This window comes from Vulpes vulpes, chromosome 12 (assembly GCF_048418805.1).
Source record: "Vulpes vulpes isolate BD-2025 chromosome 12, VulVul3, whole genome shotgun sequence".
Taxonomy (NCBI): Eukaryota; Metazoa; Chordata; class Mammalia; order Carnivora; family Canidae; genus Vulpes; species Vulpes vulpes.
This window is the reverse complement of record NC_132791.1, coordinates 111,551,137-111,576,656: the sequence shown is the minus strand read 5'-3', so window position 1 is coordinate 111,576,656 and position 25,520 is coordinate 111,551,137. Positions and strand designations below refer to the sequence as shown.

The window sequence follows — 25,520 nt, the reverse complement described above, 5'->3', positions numbered from 1 at the left end:
AGAAAAGGATCATTCTCTCTCACAATTAGTTTGGTACATGTAAAGAACATAGCCCTAAAGCCTAATAATGATAAATTAGAATCTGTTCTTATATTGTGCTTTACTACGTGTGTTTATACGCACATACACACAGACATCACATCCATAAGATCCATAGGATTTTTAAAAATAACCCAGGGAGCAAGAGAGGAAAAAATAAAACAAGATGAAATCAGAGAGGGAGAAAAACCATAAGAGACTTTTAATCATAGAAAATAGACTGAGGGGCACTGGAGGGGAGGGGTGGGGGGACAGGGTAACGTGATGTAATGAGCGCTGGGTGTTAAATAAGCCTGATGAATCACTGACTCCTACCTCTGTGGAGTCAATAATGCATTGTATGTTAAATTAATTGAATTTATATGTTAATAAATACAATAATAAATTATATGTTAAATTAATTGAATTTAAATAAAAATTTAAAAATAAGTAAAAACAACCTAGGGAGGTAGGTATGCCATTATTTCTATTTTATAAATAAGACAACAAACTCAGAGTAAATATGACTGACATTGCAGAGACCAAGATCAACCTGAGTTTTCATACATATTAACTTTACCTATACATATTCTCAATAGCAATATGATTTTTTCTTTAAGTCTCAGATTTGAATATCATTTTGAAATAAACAAGACATAAGAAACTTGAGCTTATAGTGTCCTTTAGCCAGGAAAATGAGGATAGATATTCTCACTTACTTACATTGTTACCCTCACCATCAAAAACCGTCCCCCCAAAAAAACCAAAACCAGACACCTTAATTTTATGATCCTTATGCAAAACCCATAAACCACCCATGACTGGAAGATTTGGTCCCTGTGAGCATTGCCCTGTCTCCTTGTCCCAAACCCCAGTCCCATGCTGTTAGGAAGGATGCAATCTTGGGACAAATGACTCAAATTAGAGATGGAGAGTTGATGATAATACAATGCCCATACAGTTTTGGGCCTACTGCACTGTATTATTAGCAGGGCCTAGTGCACAGCAAGCCCTTGATAATTGAATGTGTTACAGAAATATGATGTGACTTGATGTGATTGTTGATGTTACCGTTCAAGCATTTCACTGGTTTAAAAAAAAAAAAAAAAATCTCTTCCCTTTATCTACCCTCTGTTCCTTCCCCAAATGAGGCAAAGGAAAACAAGCAAACGTTCTAGGGTTGAAGAATTTTCCGTTGATCCCTTAATCAAGTGGTCGCTACTTTATAACCGGTCCCTAGAAGGGGCAGGTCTTCCTGGAAATTTTGACAGCAGCTGTTTGCTTCTGGCTGTGACTCGGAGCCCTCAGCCTGCGGGAGAAGGTAGGTGACCGGGCAGCCCACTCGGCCCCATCCCACCTTCCACCCTGACGGCTGAGATCTGCCCTTCCTCTGCCCCAAAGCTTCTGGGGCTTGTTTGAACTGCAAACCGAAGGGATGGGGGATTGAGTCCTGGTGTTCGGTCCCTGGGGGTTTTCTGCAGTTTAGGGGAATCTTATGGGCGCTGGGAAAGGGATTTAGGCATCTCCTGATCCTCTCGAGATCCCCCCCCTTTTTTTACTTTCCTTCTCTTTACTCTTTCTTTCTCTTTCTTCTTTCTTTCTTTCTTTCTTTCTTTCTTTCTTTCTTTCTTTCTTTCTTTCTTCTTTCTTTCTTTCTTTCTTTTTCTTTCCTTTCTTTCTTTCCTTTCCTTCTTTTTCTTTCCTTCCTTCCTTCCTTGTAGAAAATTGCTGTTTCCTCAATTTTATCTAATTTAATGATGTGGAAATGAAGTTTAAAACCTCCCCCTCCCGCGCCCCCAGCGGGATTGCAACACCCTTTCGTATAGATATTCAAGGGGCTGACTCTGATGCCTCTGTTAATGCTTGGACGCTGCAAATCTAGGGCTGAAATTTTAAAGATGCAATCACTTTGCGTTTCTCTCCAAGCCCCACTGCGCATTCAAATCGCCTGTTGGGCTGCATCACGAGTTTTCTAAGGGTCCCCTGCAACAGGCTGCGGGGGAGTGGCTCACTGCGCCACTAGCGCTCGGCTCCTCCCTCTCCCTGGAGGGCGGCTGAACTGCAGGGTGCAGAGACTTCTGGATCCCTGAAGGGCCCACTTAACACGCAGCCCCCTGGCTCAGTGAGCACCCCACCCCACCCCACCCCCCCGCCTTTCTCCCAGCTGCCTCAGATTCAAGGCTTTGACCTAAGTCACCTCCTGTGGTCCCTCTTTGCCTACCTGTTGCTGGGTGCATTTCTGAAATGCCCTCCCGAGGGGCAGAGGACTGTGACCCATCATAGTTTGTACTGCGAAGGGTCCGGGAGAAGCTGCAGAAAAGCAAATTTCCCTAAGTGAGGGGTTTGTGCTGGGGTTAGAATCAGGACATAGAAAAAAATTAAAAAAAAAAAAAAAAAGAAGAATCAGGACATAGAGCTGTTTCTTGGTTAGGAGACACCCCTCTGCTTCTGTGTCTTTACCTGAAAGCCACCATGGGTGAGTATTGCCACCCTTTGAGCTTTGGCTGTGGTACCCCTGGCTCCTGGGGCCTTCTGTTTTTCAGCTTCCTACTGATGTTGGAGATTCTTCTCTCCCCCAGCACCAGCCTGTTCCACCAGAGATCTTACCCCAGTCAAGTGTCTGCATGATAACCCTTTTCCTGAACATTCTCTCCTCTCCCCACAGCTGCTTGACTACCCTGTTTCTGTCAAATGCGAGCCATATTGCCACTGTTGGTTTTTAATCCAGTTCTTCAAAATAACAAACAAGGACAAAAAACCTGATTAATTGGTGCTGACCTGTGGAGATGGGGGATGGTATATAAGAAGCACCATTGCTATCAGACGGATGAGCAACATGGACATTGCTCTGGATTGGGGTAGGGTGCGAGGTTTTAAGTGGTGATTGGGATGAGCACAGAAGGCCTGCTGAAAGCTTTCGGAATCCTCAGTGGGGGTGGGGGCGTTGCTCTAGGAGGGGAAGTTGCCTCTCTCCAGAGCCTATATGTTTTTCTGGCCTGTGGATTCCTGAATGAAAGTTGGGCTTTCCAGTGACTTATCTGCCCCTGGAATTCTGGATAAGGACATTATTTTCACTTTCCTTCAGCATTCTCTGTGCACCAGGCAACTCCATTTTAGCTCCTGAAGGGGTATTTTCAGTGAAAAGCCCCCTAACTGCTGCTGGGGGTTGCAGATCATGTCACCCTTTGACAGAGCAGGGAGAGGCAAGGTCACAAGTGATTCTATTCAGAATGGTGGGAGGGCAGCTTCCAGGGGCCCTAGGACCAATGATTAGGACTGGACCTACATGTTGATTCTCTGGATGAAAGAATCATAATGTAAGTCATGATCTAGGTATGTCAATTTATCTCCTTGTTACCATATCACAAGAAGTAGTTGTCTAGTGGGACGCCTGGGTGGCTCAGCGGTTGAGCATCTGCCTTTGGCTCAGGGTGTGATCCAGGAGTTCTGGGATCAAGTCCCACATCGGGCTCCCTGCATGGAGCCTGCTTCTCCCTCTGCCTATGTCTCTGCCTCTCTCTCTGTGTGTCTCTCATGAATAAATAAATAAAAATCTTAAAAAAAAAAAAGAAGCGGTAGTCTAAGATCATAATAAAATTTGGAAGATAACAGGATGACGTGATTGAAAATAGAGGATGTGTTGCATATATGATATTTATTTATGCATATTAGAATATCTTGGACAGGGATCCCTGGGGGGCTCAGCGGTTTAGCGCCTGCCTTCGGCCCAGGGTGTGATCCTGAAGACCTGGGATCGAGTCCCACATCAAGCTCCCTGCATGGAGTCTGCTTCTCCCTCTGCCTGTGTGTCTGCCTCTCTCTCTCTCTCTCTCTCTCTCTCTGTGTCTCTCATGAATAAATAAATAAAATCTTTAAAAAATTAATGAATAAAACATTAAAAAAAAAGAGTATCTTGGACAGAGGAAGCCAACAGTGGTTTCAATTATGAGCCCCCAAAGAAAGTCACAAAGTAAGTGATCTAAGTTGCAGGGGACCATTTTGGATCAAGCCGGTCTCTGGATAGCATGATCCAAAGTAATAGCCAAGGTCTATTTAACAACTTTAGCACTTACAACAGGAGCAAGACTAGTTTATTATCATTCATTAAATGCTTCCTATAAGCCAGGTACTATTCTAGGGACTTCATATATAAAAATTTACATATGCGTCTAAGACAGATAGGTATATGGTTTTCATTTACAAAGAGAATATTGAGGTTCACAGAGGTTAAGTGCATTACACCTATTCCATGTAGCTAAGGAATGGTATATTAAACTCGACTTTGAAAAAGTGGAACTGGTATTTGAACCAGCTTCAGGGTGTTTCAGAGACTTCCTGTTTAGTGGGGACTTCCCCACTTAGGTCTGGCATTTAGAAGGAGCCTTACTATTGGCATCTTTGTCCCCTTCTTTACAGCTTCTTTCTCCTTCCCAGCTCCATTATTAATCCTGAGTATATTCTGCTGCTGGAGAGAAGCACATAAGTCTGGTATTTGAATAGATAATCCCCACCATATCACTGTATTCATGGTGTGTCTTTTCCACAGTAGCCCCCCGTCACCATGGCGCTCCCTGGTGGTTTACTAACCCGCGGTGAGGAACCAGGTAAGCTTGATTCATGACCCTTACTTGCCACTGTCCCTTTGGCATCTTGCCCCATGCCTGGCTGGCAGGAGGACTTCTATTAAAGTTTGTTCACCTCTTGTACTCTGGTCTATCTCCAGTACCACTGAAGAGCATCAGTGTAACCTTGTCCATTCGTGAGTTTGTGGCTGGTGTGTCTGCCACCTTAAACTATGAGAATGAGGAGGAAGTTCCTTTGGAGACCTTTTTTGTGTTCCCCATGGATGAAGACTCAGCTGTCTACAGCTTTGAGGCCGAGATCGATGGGAAGAAAATTAAAGCAGAATTAAAGGATAAGAGGAAGGTACTAGGGATGAGTAGATTATCTCCTCCCTCCCTTTATTTCCTTAATATATATGCAGGATCTCTACACACCTTCATAAAAAATGCTGATGTTGAATGCTTTCTTCTACTCCCCTTTAGCTGATATTTTCCTAAAATCATCTGGGGTGGGGAGCAGGGGCATCAATCAGAGGCATTCAAAGTTTAGCTGTGAACCTGGCAGGCCTGATCATAGGCCTTCTCCATCAATTTCAGTTTTCTATACTACTCATCTCTTCATTCATCCAAGCCACCTTTGATATTGCCTCTCTTTCCCCATTCTCCTTAGGCCCACAGCATCTATGAGAGTGCCTTAAGCAACCGCCGCCAAGCTTTCCTCCTGGAGGAGGACAGGTACTCCAGGGACGTCTTCTGTTGCAATGTGGGGAACCTGCACCCTGGGTCAAAGGTGGCACTCACTCTGAAGTATGTGCAAGAGCTACCTCTGGAAGCAGATGGGACCCTGCGCTATGTGCTCCCAGCTGTCTTGAATCCTCGATATTGTCGCCCTGGTGAGTATCCTTTCTTTTCGAATACTGGTGGTAGGTGATATAATTTGGGAAACCCCTCAAGGGTGTAGAGGTGCTAAGAAATGTGGGAAGGGGAAACAGAACTAAGGTAACTCTTTGTAGGATCGTCTGAGGACAGTTGCCTAAATATGAAGACTCCTGTAGTCCCTTTGGAGGAACTGCCCTATACATTCAGCATGATTGCCACCATCCGTTCCCAGCATGGCATTGAGAGGATCCAATCCAACTGCCCCTTCAGTCCTATGGAGTACCTTGGAGATGATAAGACCTCTGCCCAGGTAATTCAGAAGAAAGCACTGTTGTTGCTGGCACCTCTATTCTTTGGGTTCTGATCTTGTTTCTCAGTCCTTCCAAAGTGTTCCCTATTTTCCCTATTAACTAGAAGGAATCCCACTTTGTTCCTTCTTTATCCTTGTTTCTTCTCCAGAGCCTTCTCTATTCTTGCCGCTGCTCCTGACCACGCGCTCTCTTGTGGAAGAAGCCTACAGTGCTCAGCTCTAACCTCAGCCCCATGCAGCAAGCAGTGATAGTTCTAACATGGATCTTTTGCTTGTTTTCAACTCAGGTTTCCTTGACTGAAGGACACAAATTTGATCGAGATGTGGAACTCCTGATTTACTACAGTGAGAAGCATACCCCCAGTGTAGCCGTAGAGATGGGGCAGGCTAAAGACAACCCAGGTATTCTCTCTTTTCCTTTGTAGTTAACCTCTTTAAAGGGAACTCCTGTCTTGGAATTGTTTTTCCCCCCTTCTATCCAGTAGTGGGTAAAGCATTCAAATAGCTTATATTTTAGTGTGCACAAATGGTTAGATACAATGAGTTTCACGTGATTGTGTCATGTAGACAAATGTAAGTGGATCAGTAGGTAACTGGATCAAGGACATGGACAAATAATTCACAAGAGAAAACACAACTAGTTTACAAACACGAATGACAATGATCAGTCTCTGCAAGTATGGATAAAAATTAAATAAAAACAACTGGAAGCTTGTACCTCTTAAATCCCTTTTATCTATTTCTATTCTATTCTATTTCTATTCTATCTCCTTAACTATTATCAATTGTACTAAGAGGTATAAACTTCCAGTTGCAAAATAAATAAGTCACAGAGATGAAAAGTAGAGCACAGGGAATAGAGTCAGGAAGATTGCAATAATATTGTTTGGTGGCAGATGCTGACCACACTTTTACTGGTGAGTGCTGAGTAATGTATAGAGTTGTTGAATTTGAAATACTATAACACTTGTGTTAATTATACACAAGTGTTTATTATTATCAATAAAAAATTAAATATTCATTTGCAGGGAAAAAATAAAAATAATGATGTGACATTTTCAGTTTTCAAATTATCAAAGACTTCCAAATCTGATAATGCCTCATCATCCATCTCCAGAGATTTTTCATCTCACCCTAGTATCTTAATTTCTAAGACTAAGTTTAGTTTTGTAATAAATTTAGTTTATTGGGACATCTGGGTGGCTCAGTGGGTTGAGCATCTGCCTTCGGCTCAGGTCATTATCCCGGGGTCCTGGGATCCAGCCCCACATCAGGCTCCCTGCTCAACAGGGAGCCTGCTGCTCCCTTTCCCTCTGCTTCTCCCCCACTGCTCACACTCTGTCCTTCTTTCTCTCTCAAATGAATAAATACATTTAAAAAATCAAAAAAATAATTTAGTTTTATTAATTTCTTTAATTTCTCTTATTTTCTAAATTTTCTTGACTACATGTGCACTTTTCCTTATTACTGCTATCACCCATGTCAGTCTGTTGCTCTCTTGAAACCTTCCTAGGCAGCCAGCCTTGGATTTCAGGGATCATGAAGCCTCACTAGAGAGATACTTCTGAAGCATTTTCCACATTGGTGGAATGGAAGGATGTTTGGGGACAGTCATAGTCAAAATACTATAGCTTGGATTAGGTTCCTTACTTCTGTAACTACAACTACTATGAAGACCATTTCCTGTAGTTGGTCTTCATAACCATCCTCTCTCATTGTTAATGTTTGGCCAAGATTGCTGAGAGCTCCTTACTTTGTACTCACTTGTTCAACCATTTTTCCTTCATGCAAGCTGTCCATGCTAAAGCCCTTAGTGGGGCTCCATCTTTTTTTTTTTTTTTTTTTTTTATGATAGTCACACAAAGAGAGAGAGAGAGGCAGAGACACAGGCAGAGGGAGAAGCAGGCTCCATGCACCGGGAGGTTGGGCTCCATCTTAATCAGGTTTACTCCAGCTCCTCTTCCATGAAGCTCCATGCTCTGTCTTTATACATTAGTTTAGTCCTTTTGTACTGCTTTTGTCCTTTCCCTTTTGTGGGTTCTCCCTTGGGTGCCCATGAAATACTCCCACTGAAGAACTAGTCTTCAGTTAGGATTATTTTAATCCACCAGAGAAAGTTTTATAATGCTGAATCTTAGTAGGTATGAATTGAGATTTCAATTCCTTTCCTTCCAAGAAATTCCCTTGGCCCCCATGCAGAATTCCTGATCTGTTCCTGTGGTAAGCCCTGTAGGCCAGAGGGGAGAGCAAAGGCAGCCTTTATGATCTTGTGACTCCCTTCTAGCAGGGCCACTCAGATCATATATCTGGTCAAGACAACCTGCTGTTCCCATCCATATAAAGAAACAAATGACAACTGGCAGCTGGGGTCACTAAAACCATTGAGAGTTCTCAATGAAGCATACCACTATGTGATGAAAATACAAAATATGTATTTATGTTAAGTACTTAGAATGTACTTAACTGAATATCAAGAACATGGTTTTTAAAAATTGTATGTATAATTCAATAAAATAACAAAAATTATAAAGAATTTTCTAGAATTGTTATTAAAAGTTTAACCTAAGCCCTAGGTTGAGTTCCTTACATGTATGATATCACTTAACCCTTAAAATAATCATGAGGCAGGTATCACTAATTGGATTCTTAAGATGAAGAAACTGAGGTTAGCAAACACAGGAGCTAGGGCCTGAAGTGCCTTATTTAAAAATGAGGAAGCAGAAACTCGTGAAGGTGAAAATAATATGAATATGAATAATATGAAAGGAATTATAGTAGAAATATCCAGATAGTACATACTGTGTATCTGGGATTATCCTAAACACATTAGATATATGTACCCACTTCATTGTCATGGCAACCTTTCTGACTTACCAGTCTAGCACCAATTCCACTACAATCAGCTGTGTCTTAAAATGGAAAGCAATTTACCTTGCCTATTAAGAAAAGCTACTCTTCCACCATATATGCAGAAATCTGGAAGGTTTAGAACTTATCCTTGAACCAGTGGTCAAACAAATATTTGCTGAGCTGCACCCATTTTATTTGGAAGCCAGTTTGGTTGTTGGGGTATCCCAGGGGCAGGAGATTAAATGGAGCCATATCGTTTAATCATACTGAATCCCAAGGCTACTGAGAATTTAAACCTATCGTCCTGGACCCACTTTATAAAATAGGATATTGGAATTCAATTCTTTGTCAACTAATATTTTCTGAGCTGCAAAACGAGTGGATATAACCTAGGCATTCTCATTTCACCTCTATCTCAATACTACCATTTCAATTCCTGCATCAGTTTTCACTTATTCCTCAAAATAAAATCAAAATGTTGACAACTCGGTGACGAAGGCCAAACTCCCATGGTTTCCTTCATAGTATTGTTTGGATGATGCTGTTAGAGTCTAACACACATCCCAGTTCTGGAGAGTATCAGTGAGTATTTCATACCCAAAGCAGGCAAACTTTCCTTGGTATGAATGACCCTATACTCTCCGCTCTTGCAAACTGTCAACATATGAATTGCCTATGAGCTTCATTTTTTCAAAAGTGTAAAGACTTAAACAAGGACTCGTGTAGTAAATTTCTCATTGATTTTAAGGGAAGGTGTCTCTGCAAATAAATTAGCTTCATTCTTCTGGCAAATGCTGGAACATTTTCAATTCATGCATTTCGCTCATTTACCTAGCTGCTAGGAAACTAGCATATAATTATATTTTTTAATTATTGTTTGTGCCTGGTAACCTCTACCTCCTTTTTTCTCTTTCATATCTTTTCTGCTTCTATATCTTTTATGTTTATAACTCACCTCAAATCCTTTGCCAGCAGATCCACTACGAAGATCAAACAGTGTTATAGATTTGGATTTTTTCAACTCCTTATATAAGTCACTACAATTGATTCTTGAGGTCTTTAGTATTCTTGAGTTCCTTTTCATGGTAAAATGTTCTTATCCTTTCACAGTAGATGGTTTGATGAAGGATCCATCTGCAATGGTGTGTTTCTATCCAAACATCCCAGAAGTTGAGTCACCAGTTATCTGTGGAGAATTTGTCTTCCTCATGGACCGCTCAGGAAGTATGCATTGCCCCATAAGTAAACAGGATAAATCTCAGCTGCGCATAGAGGCAGCCAAGGTAAAACTAGTTACTTCCTTTTTCTGGTCACATGCACAAATGAGGATGAATCTTTGGGGTTAAGTTAGGGTCCATCTGGAACTTTGAGTGTGTTCACCATCTGCACTACATCTAACATGACCATAACATACTAGCCTTGTTATATAAGGGCCTGGACTCAAGAAGTGGGTGAAGGCCCACCTTCACCCCCCTCAAGAGTTAGATTGACAGCATCTGTGCCTGAGAGGATTCTCTCTCACTATCTCCTCCTCTCTTCCTTCAGGAAACTCTGATTTTGCTGCTGAAGAGTTTGCCTATAGGCTGTTATTTCAATGTCTATGGATTTGGAACTTCCTATGAGGCATTCTTTCCGTAAGTTTCTAGAAAGTCCATAGAGAGTCCAAAAAAGATACTTTAAAGAAAGGACTAGATTGTTGAAGGGGGTTACTGCATGGTCGACTTTGGCATTGGGCATTTCAGGTGAGGTTGTTTTCAGTGGGGGCATCTTGATTCAGGGACTCGATACTATGTGATTTTGAACAGCTATCACATCACTGGGCATGTTTGTTTTTCTCAGGAATAGCGTGGAATACACTCAGCAGACCATGGAGGAAGCACTGAGGAGAGTTCAGCTTATGCGGGCTGACCTGGGGGGCACAGAAATCTTGACACCACTCCAGATCATCTACGGGGAACCTTCCATACCGGGCCACCCCCTACAGGTAGGACCTGGAAGAGAGCTAATAGAAGGCAGTGGAGAAAATGAAATCTCTGTTCAAGAATCTGTTCCGGGGCTTCATTGTAGGATTGTTAAAATATGACATATAATTCAGGGCCTCCTATCATATAATAAAGAGAAAAAAGGAGGCATGTAATAGAATTCCTCTTCCTTAGCTCTGTGCTGTGGGCGATGGAGGTCCTTTTGCAAAGTGCCACAGAAGCCTGCGGTGAGACGAGAAGGGAGAGGTGAGGAAAATCCCAGATGCCCAACAAATTTTGTGAGAACATGGTGCAAGTGACCATGGAAAATTAGGGACCTCATGCCAGTCTGCAGAGGTATCGATCTCTGGAATGAAATGGTTGATTTTTCCCAAGGGTATATTGTGGTATCTGAAAAATGGTCTTCACAGAGATTTGATGAATGTCTTCTTTCTTTTGACAGCTTTTTATCTTCACAGATGGAGAAGTTACTGACACATTTAGCGTAATTAATGAAGTCAGGAGGAACAGGACGAAACACAGGTATGAAGAGGATGTGATTTCTGGTAATTGACCCATCTAGTGCCACATGTAATCTAGTGCCACAAGATCCCAGTGTTGACATTCCTTTCAGAGGACAGAAGATTCTAGAAGTTTGGTTTTCCTAGCCAACAAGCTTTTTCTATACCATTTCCCCCTCTCTACTAAAAGATAAAAGTAATTTTCTAAATAACGTCAATAATGCCACAAAGTTATTGTCCCTTATTCTTTCTAAACCACAATGGAAACCAAAATTGAATAATATGAGGGGTTTTTTTAACCATAAACATTTCTATCAAAGTAGAGCGTACACAAAGCTACACAAATCTCAAGGATACAGCTGGATGAATTAGAGTTGGTCACTACCAACTTTTTCCTCTCCAAAGGAAATAGCTTTCTTAACTTAAAGCACCATGGATTATTTAATCTTTACTCTGGGAAAGATCCTCAGCTTTTCATTACCTTTCATGACACTGATATTTTCAAAAAGTACTAGCTAGTTATTTTTGTAGAATCTCAATGTATATTTATTTGACTATTTAAATTCATGTTGAGAATAACATTAAACATTTTGGGAAAAATATTTATATTTTAAGTATTTTAAAATACTTCAGAGGGAACATGTTCAACACTGCATCAATAAGTGTGATTGTTGACTATAGATTTTTTTGTAGATTCTTTTATCATATTAAAGAAATTTTTTTTTAAATCTTTTTTTTTTTAATTTTTATTTATTTATGATAGTCACAGAGAGAGAGAGAGAGGCAGAGATACAGGCGGAGGAAGAAGCAGGCTCCATGTACCAGGAGCCTGATGTGGGATTCGATCCGGGGTCTCCAGGATCGCGCCCTGGGCCAAAGGCAGGCGCCAAACCGCTGCGCCACCCAGGGATCCCATCCTTATGTATATATTTAGATGAGTGTATGATTTTATCCTTTTTTTATTGTGTGAATTTTAATAACCAGTGTTAGACCAATTTTGCATTTCTGAAATAAAACCAAATCAGTTGTGGTCTATTAACCTCTCTATGTATTTTTGGATTCAGTTGGCTAAACCTGTTTGGAATTTTTAAATCTGTTTTCATGAGAAATATTAACATGTATTTTCTTTTCTTATAATATTCTTGTCAGGTTTTGATTCAATGTTACACTGGCATCATAAAATAAGCTGAGAAGAGTTGTCTATTTTTCTATTATCTGAAAGATTTTCTTTATTAAATGTTTACTAGAAGTTGCCAGGAGGCTGTTCTTATGGGAAAGTTTTTAAATCTCTTTCATTGAAATGGACTATTCATACTTCCATACGTTTTTGCTTTTTTTATGAGAGTTTGTATATTTTATCTAAATTTTCAAATTTCTTTTCATAAAATTCTCTTATGCTGTGTTATCTTATGCTGTTGTTAATTTTTGCAGAATCTGTGATATATTATTAGCTTTTCTTTCTTGATGTTGATTATTTGTGTTTTCCCTGTTTTTCTCCTTGTCCTAAATGCTTGTCAATTTTAATAATCCTTTCAGAGCACCGGTACTTTTAAGGTTTTAAAATCCTCTCTATTGTATGATAGTTTTTTCTATCAATAATGCTTGCCTCCATCTTTATTATTTCCCTTTAAATTCACTCCTGTATATATTCATTTCCCTTTAAATTCTTTGGGTTTACTGGCTGTTCTTTTTCTAATATCTGGAGATGGATACTCAGGTAGTTGATTTTGAGACTTCTTTTTCTTTTCTAATATATGTATTTAGATCCTTAAATTTAAGCATATCTACATCTGAATCTTAATTCTAGATCTGTCACTTTCCATTGACATCCACTTAAGATTTTCTAATTACCATTATGATTTTTTTAAAGCCTATGTTATTCAGAAGTTTAGTGTATAATTTCCGTTTGGAGACTTTTCTATTCTCTTGTTAGTTGTCAAGATATTTTATATGAAAAGCCATAGAAATTCTTAGAACCTCTAGATGATGTTATCCTCCCTCTGTGGGGATATACTCTGCTTCTGATGGGTTGCTAGACTAGAAGCAGATAATCTGAGTCCAATTAGAGTCAAATGACTGAAGCTCATTTGATGGCTAGTTTATTTCAGACCCCTCTCTACCTCTGGGCTGTAGTTCTGCAGGGCTGTATTAAAAAACCTGGGGTATCTATAAGGGCACCTTCTCTTTGGAAAGTCCAAGTCTGAAACTGCTTGGCTTCTTAGTCTTTGAGCCATCCATTTTGTACTTGACACTAGCTTCAAGGGTTAATGGGATACCAGATGCCACGCCCATCACTCTTGGCCTCCCTCCTCTCCACGTCATGGCCCATAGATTCCTATAGTTTTGGTAATCATTTGCTATTTTCAAAAAGATTATTAAGAATATTGTATACAGCTTTTCCAGTTCTCTACTGGCTGAAAGAAATTTGGCATTGCTGTGAGCAGAATGGTGTTCTGGTGTCCTATGGTGTTCTACTCTAAGTCAAAAATCAGGGATCCCTGGGTGGCGCAGCGGTTTGGCGCCTGCCTTTGGTCCAGGGTGCGATCCTGGAGACCCGCGTTCGAATCCCACATCGGGCTCCCGGTGCATGGAGCCTGCTTCTCCCTCTGCCTGTGTCTCTGCCTCTCTCTCTCTCTCTCTCTCTCTGTGACTATCATAAATAAATAAAAATTTTAAAAAAATCATGTAGTTAAGTTCCACTTCTGCTGCTTGCTAGCTGTTTGGATACATCAAGTAAACTCCCTAAGTCTTAGTTTCCCCATTTGAAAACGGGAATAATAACAGTACTTACCTTATGGGTTTACTGTGAGGGTTCAAAGGGTATACTTACGTAAAGCATTAAGAACTGTGCTGGACACAAAATATGTGCTATATGAATTTTTGCCATTATTATAATTATCATCCTTATTATTATCATCCAAAGAAGCACTTCAGTTCTAAGAATATTGTTAAAATCAATAAACATTGCTTAGCTTTAGTTTTATAAATAAAACACTTAAATACACACATAAATGCCCTTTGGAAGCCATAAGAAATGTAGGCTACAGTTGTAGGATCTTGTTGGAAATTTGAAGGTGTTAATATCAAGATGTGATCTCTAGGGGGCACTGTCATAGGTAGGTTACCATAATTAGAAGTTCAGTTCTTAGCCCTACAATTTTAGAGTATTAGTCCTGTTGCTGACATCACTAGAATTGGGGATGATGGTTCACATTAACCCAGTTCAAAAGAGACTGATACAGAAGCCAAAATTCCAGTGTATTAATTTACAATGAGAAATCTCCTTGTCATGCCTTCTAAAAATGCTTCTATTACTATTATCAACACATTCTGTCTATAAACAGTTCCATCTGGGAAGCAAATTGTGATTACAAAGCTATTTGGTGCACATAGACTATGGCAGGGAGAGAACTCTCCAGTTAAAACCCTTTCCTACCCTAAGACTAGTCTTGCCAGGGCAGATGGGGTTCCAGTACAATATTAGTCAAGCATCGATGATAGGGGCTATTTTGTCCTAACTCAGCACTGTCTGATGAACCAATTCTTTGGATTTATTATTAATATAATTGATGAGGCTATAGTCTTGTGGTTTTTGTTTTTGTTTTTTTTTCTGCCTCTAGAATCAGTATAATATATATTTTTACCAGGGGGCTCTTACGGTCAGATAGACCAGTACTCAAATGTTATCTGCACCATAGTAGGTGTGCGATCTTGGACATATTTCTTAAATTCTTTGGGCTTCAGTTTCATATCCATAAAATGAAGCATAAGCCTGCCTTTTAGGAATCTTGTAATGATTAAATCACATCAGTAAGGCATTTGGTCTCCTGAAATATAGAATCTGCTCAATAAATTGTAGCTATTATGCTTTTGGTCAAGGAAAAGACTATCTCTTTAGGTATTCTTGACTAGTATGTATTAATGTTATAATTTCACTCTAAGCTCTTATCCTTGTACAATTGCAGATGTTTCTCCTTTGGTATTGGAGAAGGAGCCTCTACCAGCCTAATAAAAGGCATTGCCCGTGTAGCAGGCGGCACTTCAGAATTTATCACCGGCAAGGCCAGGATGCAGTCCAAGGTGAGGGGCAGGCCTTGTGTCCAGAGGTGGTGATCCAGAGGGAGTGTGGAGCAGAGGGGACATTCCACAAAAGCAGAGGCAACAGCTTGACACTAGGATTTATATTCTTTTTTTTTCTTAAGATTTTATTATTTATTTATTCATGACAGACAGAGAGAGAGAGGCAGAGACACAGGCAGAGGGAGAGGGAGAGAAGCAGGCTCCATGCAGGGAGCCTGACGTGGGACTGGATCCTGGATCTCCAGGATCATGCCTGGGGCCGAAGGCAGCGCCAAACCGCTGAGCCACCGGGGCTGCCCGATTCATATTCTTATATCCATAATGTCTTGGGCTGTAATACACAGTGGGGCTACTTTTGGCCTTATGTAAAAGGGGCCCACTATAGTTTCTAGAGAAATGGCCTCTGATCCTACTAGTTGGAAGCCCAGAGACAAGATACTGGAAGAGGTTAGGGTTTTGTGTTTAAGAACAGAAATGGAGAAAAAAAGAATTTTGACTGTCATGATTTAGATCCTACAAGTGTGCTTGAGGAACTCTTTTGGTTGGCTATATCCTATCTTCCATGCAAATGAGACAAAGAAAACAAGAAGGAACAATGTAATATGTCTGGTGGATTGGTGAGGTGGTACATTGATACTGCATTTGGTTAGTACACACAAGGGAAGGCATCTTTGACCTCTGCTGCTACTTGTTAGTTCCTCTTTCTTGGGTGGTGTCATCCTTTACCTTATCCTCCCTTACCATGTCCTAGTATAGTATTAAGGAATAGACATAGCATGTACTGTGTTGCATAGAATCTGATGTATAATAAATGTTAAGCTAATAGTGGTTATTATTGCTATTATTATTTTCTGTGCTTACTCTGTTCTCTTTCCTCCACCAGGCTCTTAGTGCCTTAAAACGTGCTCTACAGCCTGCAGTAGAAGATATTTCTGTGAGCTGGGATTTGCCTCGTGGCCTGTCTGCTAAAATGCTTTCACCAGAACAGACTGTCCTCTATAGGGGTCAGAGGTTAATCATCTATGCCCTTTTGAGTGGGACCATGCCGGTGAGTTCCTATTCTTATTTGTTCCTCTCATCAGAGTAGCTACTTCCCTCAACTCTGCTCTGGACAATTTTCTTAAAACTGGCGGAGTCTCATCAAGAGATCACACTTGCCGGGTAGAGCCTGCTAACACTGTTCTCCATAATTTCAGGGTTCTGATTTCCTCAGCTACATGGTTCCTAGTCAGACATTTTCATGTGTTGGGTTGGGGTGTTTCCTCAGCTATGACTTTTACTTGGTGACTCTCCCTTCCATTGTGTCTATTCTTGTCTACTTTGTAGCCAGCAGATGCGACAGGAGAAGTCTGCCTCAAATACATGCTCCAGGGCAAGAGTTTCGAGAATAGGGTGACATTTTCTCTGCAACCCAAGCCCGATGACAAGTGAGAATTCAGTTGCTTTGTTATTTTTGTTCTTTTGTGTTTTTGTTTTGTTTTGGTCTCTGCTATTCTTGAAAGGCTTGGTTTCCTTCCTCTTAATTTGGGGGGCTCAGTTGTGTCCCTACAATCAGTTTGCCTTTCTAACCCATTCAAGTCTTATATATCTCTTTATCTGGCTTTTTCCTCACTCTACTCATGCTAACTTTTGAGGGCCCTGAGTAACGGGATGATTTTCTTTTAGCTTCACCATTCACCGCCTTGCTGCTAAGTCCTTTCTCCAGACCAAGGATATGGGCTTCAGGGACACTCCAGCAAAAGATAAAAAAGATGTGCTGAAGGTCAGCATTGACTGTGGAGTCATAAGCTCCCAGACAGCCTTTATTGCCGTCAACAAAAGTCTCAACAAGCCAGTTCAGGGGCCCCTGGCTCGTAGGGATGTTCCAAGGCCAATTCTGTTTGGTGCTGCTTCAATGATACCACGATTCTATGGAGGTGGTGAGTTTTACCCCATTCAAACTCATGTAAAATAAAGGGCCCTGGATATCTAAACACATCATTTGAAGTAAAAGCGTGTGACAGTGAATTTTTTCCCTTGTCTCTCCATACTTAGGATTTCTGGCTGGTTTGGTGCCTTTCTGGGGAACCAAGGAGATTCTAAATAATCCAAGGGGGAAAAAGAAACAAGGAAAATTAAAACAGAAAGTGTAAATAAATATTGAGTATTCAAACTGTCTCAATATGAAGCTGATTTATCCTATGGATAATTAAATGATTAATGATGATACAGGTGGCTGATGGTAATGGTCTGGGAGTGTTAGGGAATGGGTGTCCCAAGTGAAACCCAAGCAGCCTTGAGAATAGATATGAGGGGCTTAGTTAGAATAAGGTAGAGAAATTTCCTGGGCAGGATTCTGTGGCTGGAGGGGAATGTTTAATGTTTGTTGTAGAGACAGGCTTCAAGGTGAGCCCAGATTTTTGTTTGGACAACTGCATGTATAATGGTTCCATTTATTTAAATAGGGTAAGAGAAGAACAAGGTCAAGTTTAGAAGGTAGCATGTTGAATTATTTTTGAGTATTTTGAACTTGAGATCCTTATGGAACATCTATATGAAGATGTCCAGTAAGAAAACAAATAGATGGGTTTGGTGCTCAGAGGAGGAGAGTTGAGGGATAAAGATACACATTTGGCAATATTTAACATCTAGGTTGTAACTAAAGATGCTGTCCCAGTATTGCCAGGAAGAGGAGGAAAGGTGGTAGTTTGATTCTAGTTTACAGGCTGAGGAGCAAGAGCTTGGAGTTTCTGTCTGATGAGTTTTCAATAGTTTTAGTGAAAGAGCAAATATAACTAATGAGTATGAAACAAGACATTGTAGAATAGAGAGTTTGAGGAAAGGATTTGAAAGATGGATGATTGGAGCGTGAAATTCCAAGGGAGAAATAAAGCATTTGCCAAGAAGTGTTGAGCATGTGGTTTAATTCTGGTACCTTTACTTTTTTGGTGGCACTAAACTAAGGGAAGCCGAGCCCATGTGGTTCACTACAGCAGGACTCAGCAGCTTTGGTGTAAGAACAAAGAGGGCACAGTGTTGGCTCTTTTTTGAGGTTGGGATTTTGCCTGGTGTGTGATGAAAAGGAAATCAGGTACTTGGAATTGGAGAGACTGGAGAGAGAATGGTGAAGTGTTGGACTCAGGATTGAAGCTAAATAGAAAATATACTAAATATTGAAGGAAGTGGATTGTAGGGAAAAAGCAGAGGAGACACAGATTTAGAGGTCCAGATGAAGTCAAAGACCAGGTAAAAGAACTTTGAGTCAGAAGGCTGCAAAAATTGGATATTATATGTAAAAAGTAGGATTGCTCTTTTTTCCCCCCAGTTTGTTTTTTACAGGTGGAACAATTCTGCTGGATAACAAGATTCTGGCTTGGGAGGGAGTGGCTGAAGTAGAATGAAGGCTGAAACCGTTTGATTTGAGGAAGTCAAGAAGCTTTGAATGAGAGTGCTGGATAGGTTACCTACAAGGGTACTGAAATCTCTCAAGATGATGGCAGGCCTTGAAATGAAGTAGAAGTCTAGAAACTATATCTAGATACTTTAGTGCATAATGTGAAGTGACAGAGAGGTGGGAGGCAGCCCTAAATGAATGTGAGGGAGGCAATCCAGATGGGGGTGGAGCAGTAATGAGCTGGATGCCACAATTGGAACTGAAGAGGTTGCCCGTCTTACCTTCCAAACCTGGGCACTTGGGCTGTGGTACCTCAAGAGAGCACCCAATGAGAGGGACAGAGGGATATAGGGGAAATGGTTTTTAGAAGAAGAAATTAGTTTTGTTAAGATAAGTAGTTGGAAAAGACTCCTGTAATGAAAGGAAAGATGCAGGAAAGATCATTGGCAAGTATCAAGGGTTCCAGAGGACGCAGTAGGAAAGGCTCAGGGGGTGAGGGCGTGTGCAGGAGGTGGGCTCATGGGAGAAGAAAAAAATGCACAGTGAAGATGGTAGCTGAGGCAGACATGGATAAGAGGGCATGTGGCCCACATTCTCAGGGCCCTTTGCCTGTAGCAGAGAGCAGAGGGTATCTCAGTCTTAATGTCTGTACTGGTGTTTTTCAGCTCATTCAAAGCCCTCATCCTCCTACTCTCCTCCTGCATCTCAGCCCACGCGGATCAATCATTACCCAAGCATGTCATATCAGCGGGATGATTACAAACCCTGTAGGCCCATGATTAGCAAGGAGATGTGCGCTCTAGGTGAGCATCTTTCCAGGGATTTTTTTCTCACCCATATTTGTCTGTCACATATATAGGACTAGACAGGTCCCCTGCTCCTGATCATACACTAAGGAAGAAATGCATGTCTCTCAAAGAGGCCTCTCCTGAGATAGAAAGGGCTCATTCTTCCACCAACAGGATGAACTTGGAAACTCACCCAACAGGTAAGATGGGCCTCAATTCTCTTCTCTGATCTGTGGGGACTGAAGAACCAATCTTCTACGCTCTGCTTCCTTTGGCTTTCTCTAGCCAGGAGGTAATCTCTTTGAAAAGTGTCAGGCAGAGGGTGAGATTTGTCTAGCTCCTATGTTTCCCAGGGTCAGCCCACCTTCATTAGTCTACAGTGAAACCTACCCAGCAGAGCCTGGGTTAAGCCCTATTTAAATGCACCCCCCTTACTATCTCAGCTCAACCAGCAGGCCTACAAGCTGGACCCTCCCCCTGCAGAACTCTGCTGCTGCCTTCTTTGAGCCACCTGCTACACTGGGTTTGAAAAGGGATCTTTCCAATGCTGGCTAATGACTCATTCTGTTGCCAGAGGGTGTTCCTTGGCCATTACCTTGTGTTCCAAGCAGCTGGGCTTCTCCTGTATGTGACAGATTGAGTCAAAGTACATTTTACCACCAAGAGGTGCCTTTTCTACTCAAATGGTCTTAAAGGCAACTTCTTTCTAGTCTCCAGTTTTTGTAGCAAGATTTGTCATATACAGTTGTTTAATTGTTTAAACATCTTATTTGCCATTTACCCTCTTTGTGTTCATTCTCTTTAGGCTGGTAGTTAAAGAGAGGGCATCAAGGTCTCAGTTGGAGTCAGATCTCTGTCCTCCAATTACTGTGGGGTTTTAGGCAAATTAATTCACTTTCTAGAGCCTTAGTTCCCTCAGGTGCACAACTACCCACCTCACGGGGCTGTCATAAGAAAATTCTGAATGTTAGCCACAGAGTAGCTTCTCACTTTATGTTAGTTCCCTAGTCCTTCCTAGCTTAGGATAACCCAGCTCTGACCTCTCTCTCTCTTATGAATCCTCTTACCCAAGTAGAGAGAAAAATTACTCAAGAGTGTTAAACTTCTGTTTCTTTGTGAACTAATTAGCAACTACTTTTTGTAGGGAGCCAACAAGGGGCCTTCTTGGTACTTTGCATTCTTCCTCATGCAATAGGCATTGTTAGCTCCAGTTTACAGAGAAGACTGAGATTCCCATTTGTTATATAACCATTGCGTTTTGAGCATTAGCAAATCTGAGATTAAAACTAAGATGATTGAAATTCAGAGCCTTAAATTTTTTGTTCCCATTAGAGTAGAATTGTTTATTCTAGTTATGGTTATTCTTACCTGCTAATTTTTAAGTTGCTATAGGTACATCATATATGACAGCCAGATGTGAAATACTTTCTGTGTGGTCTTTAAGCAATTGTCCAACCACCAGGATTAGACACTAGACTATTCTTTGAGGTACATTGCTGAGGCCTCCTTTATATCTGCTTTCTTTTGATTTTTTTAATAATTAACATTCGAGATATACTGGTCTAGAATTTGTAAATATATGTCAAGTTTTAAGGCCCATTTACATAGAACTGGATAAAACTTTAAGCAGCATTATCATTTCCTTGTTGCTAAATATTTAAGTCCAGCTCCCCTAGAGATAGTATATCACTCAGGTGGCCTACATTGTCACAGAGAAAATATAGGGGAAGGACTATAACAGGTATCTTGGTAAGATCTGCTTCGCTCTACGCTCTTGCGATAGCCTGTCTCTGAAGTCAGACCTGTCTTTCTCAGGTATGCTAAGGGGTCAGTGGCTACTAATTTCTAATCCTTTCTTTTTTTTCTTCACCAAAGTCTTTGGGGATAATCATCTTGTACAGCTGATTTCCCTCCAGAATGCAGATGGTTCCTGGTATCCAGATGAAAATCTGGCTGGGATCCTAGGTAGAAGTTTAGAAGACCTACTGGCTGCAATCCCTGTCAAGGTAAGATTCAGATAAGAAAAAAGAATATGCATGCTTTTGAGAGGTTGAAGTCAGTAATGAGATTTGGGGTGAATCATGATTCAACTGAGAAAGGAGAATGGAGAAGGCCATAAACTAAATTAATTTCTCATAAATAGAGGTTGAAGATTTTTTCTTGGAATGTTAGAGCAGAAAGAACAAGAACTAATAACCTAGTTGATGGGAATCGACGGTTGACAAAGGGAGATCAAGCATCCTCTTTAAGTTTATATTCCTTGCCAATCATCTAAATTTTTTGAACAATTACTCTGTGCCAGACACTGTGCTAAGCACTTAACATCCACTTATTTGTTCATCACCATAATTAAATAAGGTAAATCCTATTTGCATTGTTGTTTATAGAGAACTCTAATAATGCATCTGAGTTTATCCAGCCAGTCAGTTCTAGATTCAATTCTAGAACTGTTTTCAGGACCCACATTGCTTCTCTTCAAAATAAAGGTTGTGGTTCACAGCCTAGCAAAATTTTTCTGAAGTCAGGATAGGTGACATATTAATAGTGATGACTTAGTTATTTCAAATGTGTTTGACTATGCTGATGAGGACAAGTTATACTCCACAATTTCAAGGTAACTTACCAAATCTTCTATTTGAGAAATTGTTAAATATGGGCAAAATGCCAAAAACCTGAAGGATGGGTGTCATCCTGAATTTTCAAAATGTGAAAGGTATTTAAATAAACCTCAGAAATCCTAGAGCTGCATCACCTAATACAGTGTCTACTAGTCATGGGGCTCTTGAGCACTTGAAATATGGTTAATGCAAATGAGAAGCCAAATCCTTAATTGAATTCAAATATCCTATAACTGAAACACATGCTGATTTAAAACTAATGTAAAAAATGTAAATATTCATCAATAAATTTTATATTGATTACATGTTAAAATCACATTTTTAATATGTTAGGTTAAATAAAACATATTGGTAAAATAATTGTACCCATTTTTATTTTTTTACATGTGGCTACTAGGACATTTAAGATTATATGTATGTCTAGCATTATATTTCTATTAAAAAATATTGTTCTAGACCAAATAATTAAAAGGATAATTTATCAACAAACACAAAAATTATGACATTCTAACTTGGTTTCATTGGGAAACCAATGACAGGTCAGACTAACATTTCCTTCTTTGACATGGTAACTGGGCCAATAAATCCAGGGGCTCAGAAACCCTGTTGTACCTGAATTTCAGTGAGGAATTTGAATTTTGTAAATGATGAGTATATGTACTGAGAACCAACTCATTGAAAAATTCATGGCACTGAATAATGAATTTATTCAAATTCAAAACAGATTTTTAGAGCAACTGGGCTCTGAATTCTCTGGAGGTTTTTATTTTCAGTAAAGAATCAGATCCCATGCTTTCCTGGTTGTAAATTTGCCAAAACTGGGAGATGAGGTATTAAGAATAATTGACATCCTAAAAGACCTTGAACAATGAATGATTTGCAATTTTTTGTGAAACAAAACAAAACTTACTAGGAATCAAAATGCTGTTTTTGGTTCTAAAGCCTCAACTATTTAAGTAGAGATACAAGCAAAATGACTTCAGAGCTGTTGCACAGGGAGATTTGAGGTGGTCGTCAACTGCCTGTGAACCAGCAGACATGATACATAATCAGTGTATCAGCTGAGGGGCTGCTAGCACTCACGTGGATGCTTCAGGAAGTCTCTCTCTATGGTACAGGATGCAAATTCCTCAAGCTGGGCCACAGTCCTGGCAATGGTCTGGCTGCATTCCAATGCTAAGCAAATGAAGTGCGAGTGGGAACTTCTGGAGAAGAAGGCCAGAACGTGGATCCGCATCCACGCAGGTAGGAGTTCAATCGTTAGACCCCATCTCCTTCCCTCCATAGGAAGTCAGCCATCTTCCCCAGCATTGAGCCCCCAGGCCTGCTAGAAGGTGACAGGGAAGGAGTTCCTGAAGTCCCCTCCCGCAACAGTCCTGGGTCAGATCTTTTCTGATCTCCTAGATAGTTCTTTCCTTGGCAGGATGAGGGTGCCATCTTAAATTGAGGGAGGGCGGAGGTGAGTAAAGAGGCAAAGGGATATGGGATGGGGACTGTGAGTTGTGAGAAGGACATTAAGTGGCCTTTGTTCTCCTTGCTGTCTCACTACTATACTGAGTACAAGGCTGGACTGGAGCTCTCACTCCTTGGGGGTCTATTATGTCTCACAGCTGCTGAGTATTTCTGGGGCCTGAGAAGATGAAAGGGAGTCTAGGCGGTAGGAAAAGCAGAATCAGGGGTATTGAAGAAAGACAAGAACAGGAGTCAGGGGCGATGAGCAGGCAGGTGTAGGGGAGGCTGGGGGACGAATATTTACTCTTGTCATGGTTCATCCACTCTAATTCTTGTTTTCTCCTCATGGCAGCCTCCATCATGCAAGAGCTTGTGAAAGCTGCTATTGCTTTTACCAAATCATCCGTGGACCCCGCCATCTTTGCCCTCTGAGGAGACTGTCCAGAAAAACAAGTGCCTCTTGCATGCTCCTGCCCTTTCCTTTACACTCTCCTGCTGTGTGTGTTTTTGTATTTTACCCATATCCCATCAGTTTCTTGCCATAGGAGTGAAGGATGTTCCCCCACCCCCCGCCACTTCGCTTCTCTGTTCCAGGTTCCCTTTGGGTAGGATGATCTACCTTCTCCAGCGTATACCCTCAGCCCAGTGCCAGTGGTCCCAGAGACTGGTCCCTTTCTTGGAGGAATTTAAAGCATTCATAGGCAGTGATGTTCCTCCTGGGTTTTCCAGAGTGACCACATGAAAGACAGGTGGCATAGACTCCACACTATAGGGTACAACAGTGATGTTACTGGGACACTTGAATAAGAGAATGCTGTGCATTTTGTCTATTCCCTTTGATCTTACATATTTATCGGGACCAGACTGGTGAGCTATCCAATTTTCTATTCTAAGATGGGGCAGAGAACTGGAGGGGAGGTTGAAAGTCAACATTAGGATTGATATAACCCCAAGACCACAAAGAGAGAGACTCCAGGGGTCCACTGTGAGAGGTGGCACTTCTTGGTTGATCCTGCTTGGATTTTGCTCCCCAATACTGCATGCCTTTCCTCTCACTGCCTACAGTACTGGATTGAATCATACCCATTGGAGACAGATATTTCTCCTTAATTGTTTCTTAGTAAGAAGGTGATAATGGAATCTTTAGCCCTGGCCTGAGCCTGTGAGGCCTCTAAGTCTGGCTCTGATCCGTAATAAAGGAAAAAGTGGGTTGAAAGGCAGCTTTGCCTGAGACCTGGGCCTGGATCATTCAGCCCATGAGGAAGAAAGGAACTCCCCGTGATTGTTTCTGACCTTTGTCCCACATACTCTATCCTCGTGGAAATGACCTTGTTCCATATGCTGTCCCCTAAAATACTATTGTGTCAATATTAAAATGACTGTCTCTATACTGCATTTTCTTGTATCTGAGGTTTTGTACATTTAATGTTTGAACTTGTGTTGGTTTTATTATCCTTTGTTTTCCTTCCCAACTTTGCTGACACCTGCACCCTAGACACTGTGTTCTGTCCCCATTATCTTCTGCTGTAGGCTTATTTCCTATCTTAAGTGTCCTCAAGTAAAGGACTCAGAAAATCACTATTAGAATCCTGATAATAGGGATGCTTGGGTGGCGCAGTGGTTGAGCATCTGCCTTTGGCTCAGGTTGTGATCCTGGGAGTCCTGGGATCGAGTCCCACATCAGGCTCCCCTCAGGGAGTCTGCTTCTCCCTCTGCCTGTGTGTGTGTGTCTCTCCCTGTCTCTCATGAATAAATAAATAAAATCTTTGTAAAAAAAAACAAAACAAAACAGAATCCTGACAATATTCTTAAATAGTTAATTGATGAGGAACAAATGATTTAACCCCTGGGAGCATAGTGTTCCTATTTGTAAAAGTGGGATTACACTAGAACTCCCTTACCACTTTCATCTTGAATACTCAAGAATTCTGAGCGGAACCTCTGAATATCTGTTTACTTAGGTAGAGAATGGCCTAGACCTGAGTTCTGTTAAGCTGTTGAGTGAACATTAGCCTGACTTGCAGAGTGGAGATTGATTTCCCAGGATCTTCTTCTAAGTTGGCTTATGGCTGAGTCTGACCTGTGCAATAGGGCTGTGGCATCACCTG

At 41.0% G+C, this 25,520-nt stretch overlaps 1 protein-coding gene across 11 annotated transcripts; it reads left to right on the top strand.

Moving 5' to 3' along the window:
- The first annotated feature begins 1,140 nt into the window (after nt 1–1,140).
- Nucleotides 1,141–24,807, top strand: VWA5A (von Willebrand factor A domain containing 5A). 11 transcript variants are annotated; one of them, XM_025999007.2, is made up of 18 exons: nt 1,141–1,339; nt 4,565–4,622; nt 4,742–4,944; nt 5,251–5,473; nt 5,594–5,769; nt 6,057–6,171; nt 9,730–9,902; nt 10,165–10,253; nt 10,459–10,603; nt 11,044–11,123; nt 15,067–15,181; nt 16,065–16,229; nt 16,508–16,608; nt 16,847–17,100; nt 19,414–19,542; nt 21,218–21,348; nt 23,079–23,205; nt 23,765–24,807. In XM_025999007.2, the coding sequence occupies exons 2-18, from the start codon at nt 4,580–4,582 to the stop codon at nt 23,842–23,844; spliced, it is 2,349 nt and encodes a 782-aa protein (XP_025854792.2). In that variant the 5' UTR covers nt 1,141–1,339; nt 4,565–4,579; the 3' UTR covers nt 23,845–24,807. The 11 variants fall into 11 exon arrangements, with proteins under 11 accessions (XP_025854792.2, XP_025854788.2, XP_025854789.2 ...); XM_025999003.2 differs by lacking the exon at nt 19,414–19,542 and adding an exon at nt 19,220–19,357; XM_025999004.2 differs by lacking the exon at nt 19,414–19,542 and adding an exon at nt 19,220–19,357 and having other exon boundaries at nt 1,152–1,339; nt 4,568–4,622.
- The last annotated feature ends 713 nt before the right edge of the window (nt 24,808–25,520 follow it).

What these genes read in the sequence shown, in the direction of transcription:
- VWA5A (XM_025999003.2), top strand. Translation starts at nt 4,580, where the DNA reads ATGGCGCTCCCTGGTGGTTTACTAACCCGCGGTGAGGAACCAG. An exon ending in TCCTCGATATTGTCGCCCTG is followed by an intron (nt 5,474 to 5,593) that starts GTGAGTATCCTT and finishes AACTCTTTGTAG; the next exon opens with GATCGTCTGAGGACAGTTGC. An exon ending in ACCACGATTCTATGGAGGTG is followed by an intron (nt 17,101 to 19,219) that starts GTGAGTTTTACC and finishes GGTGTTTTTCAG; the next exon opens with CTCATTCAAAGCCCTCATCC.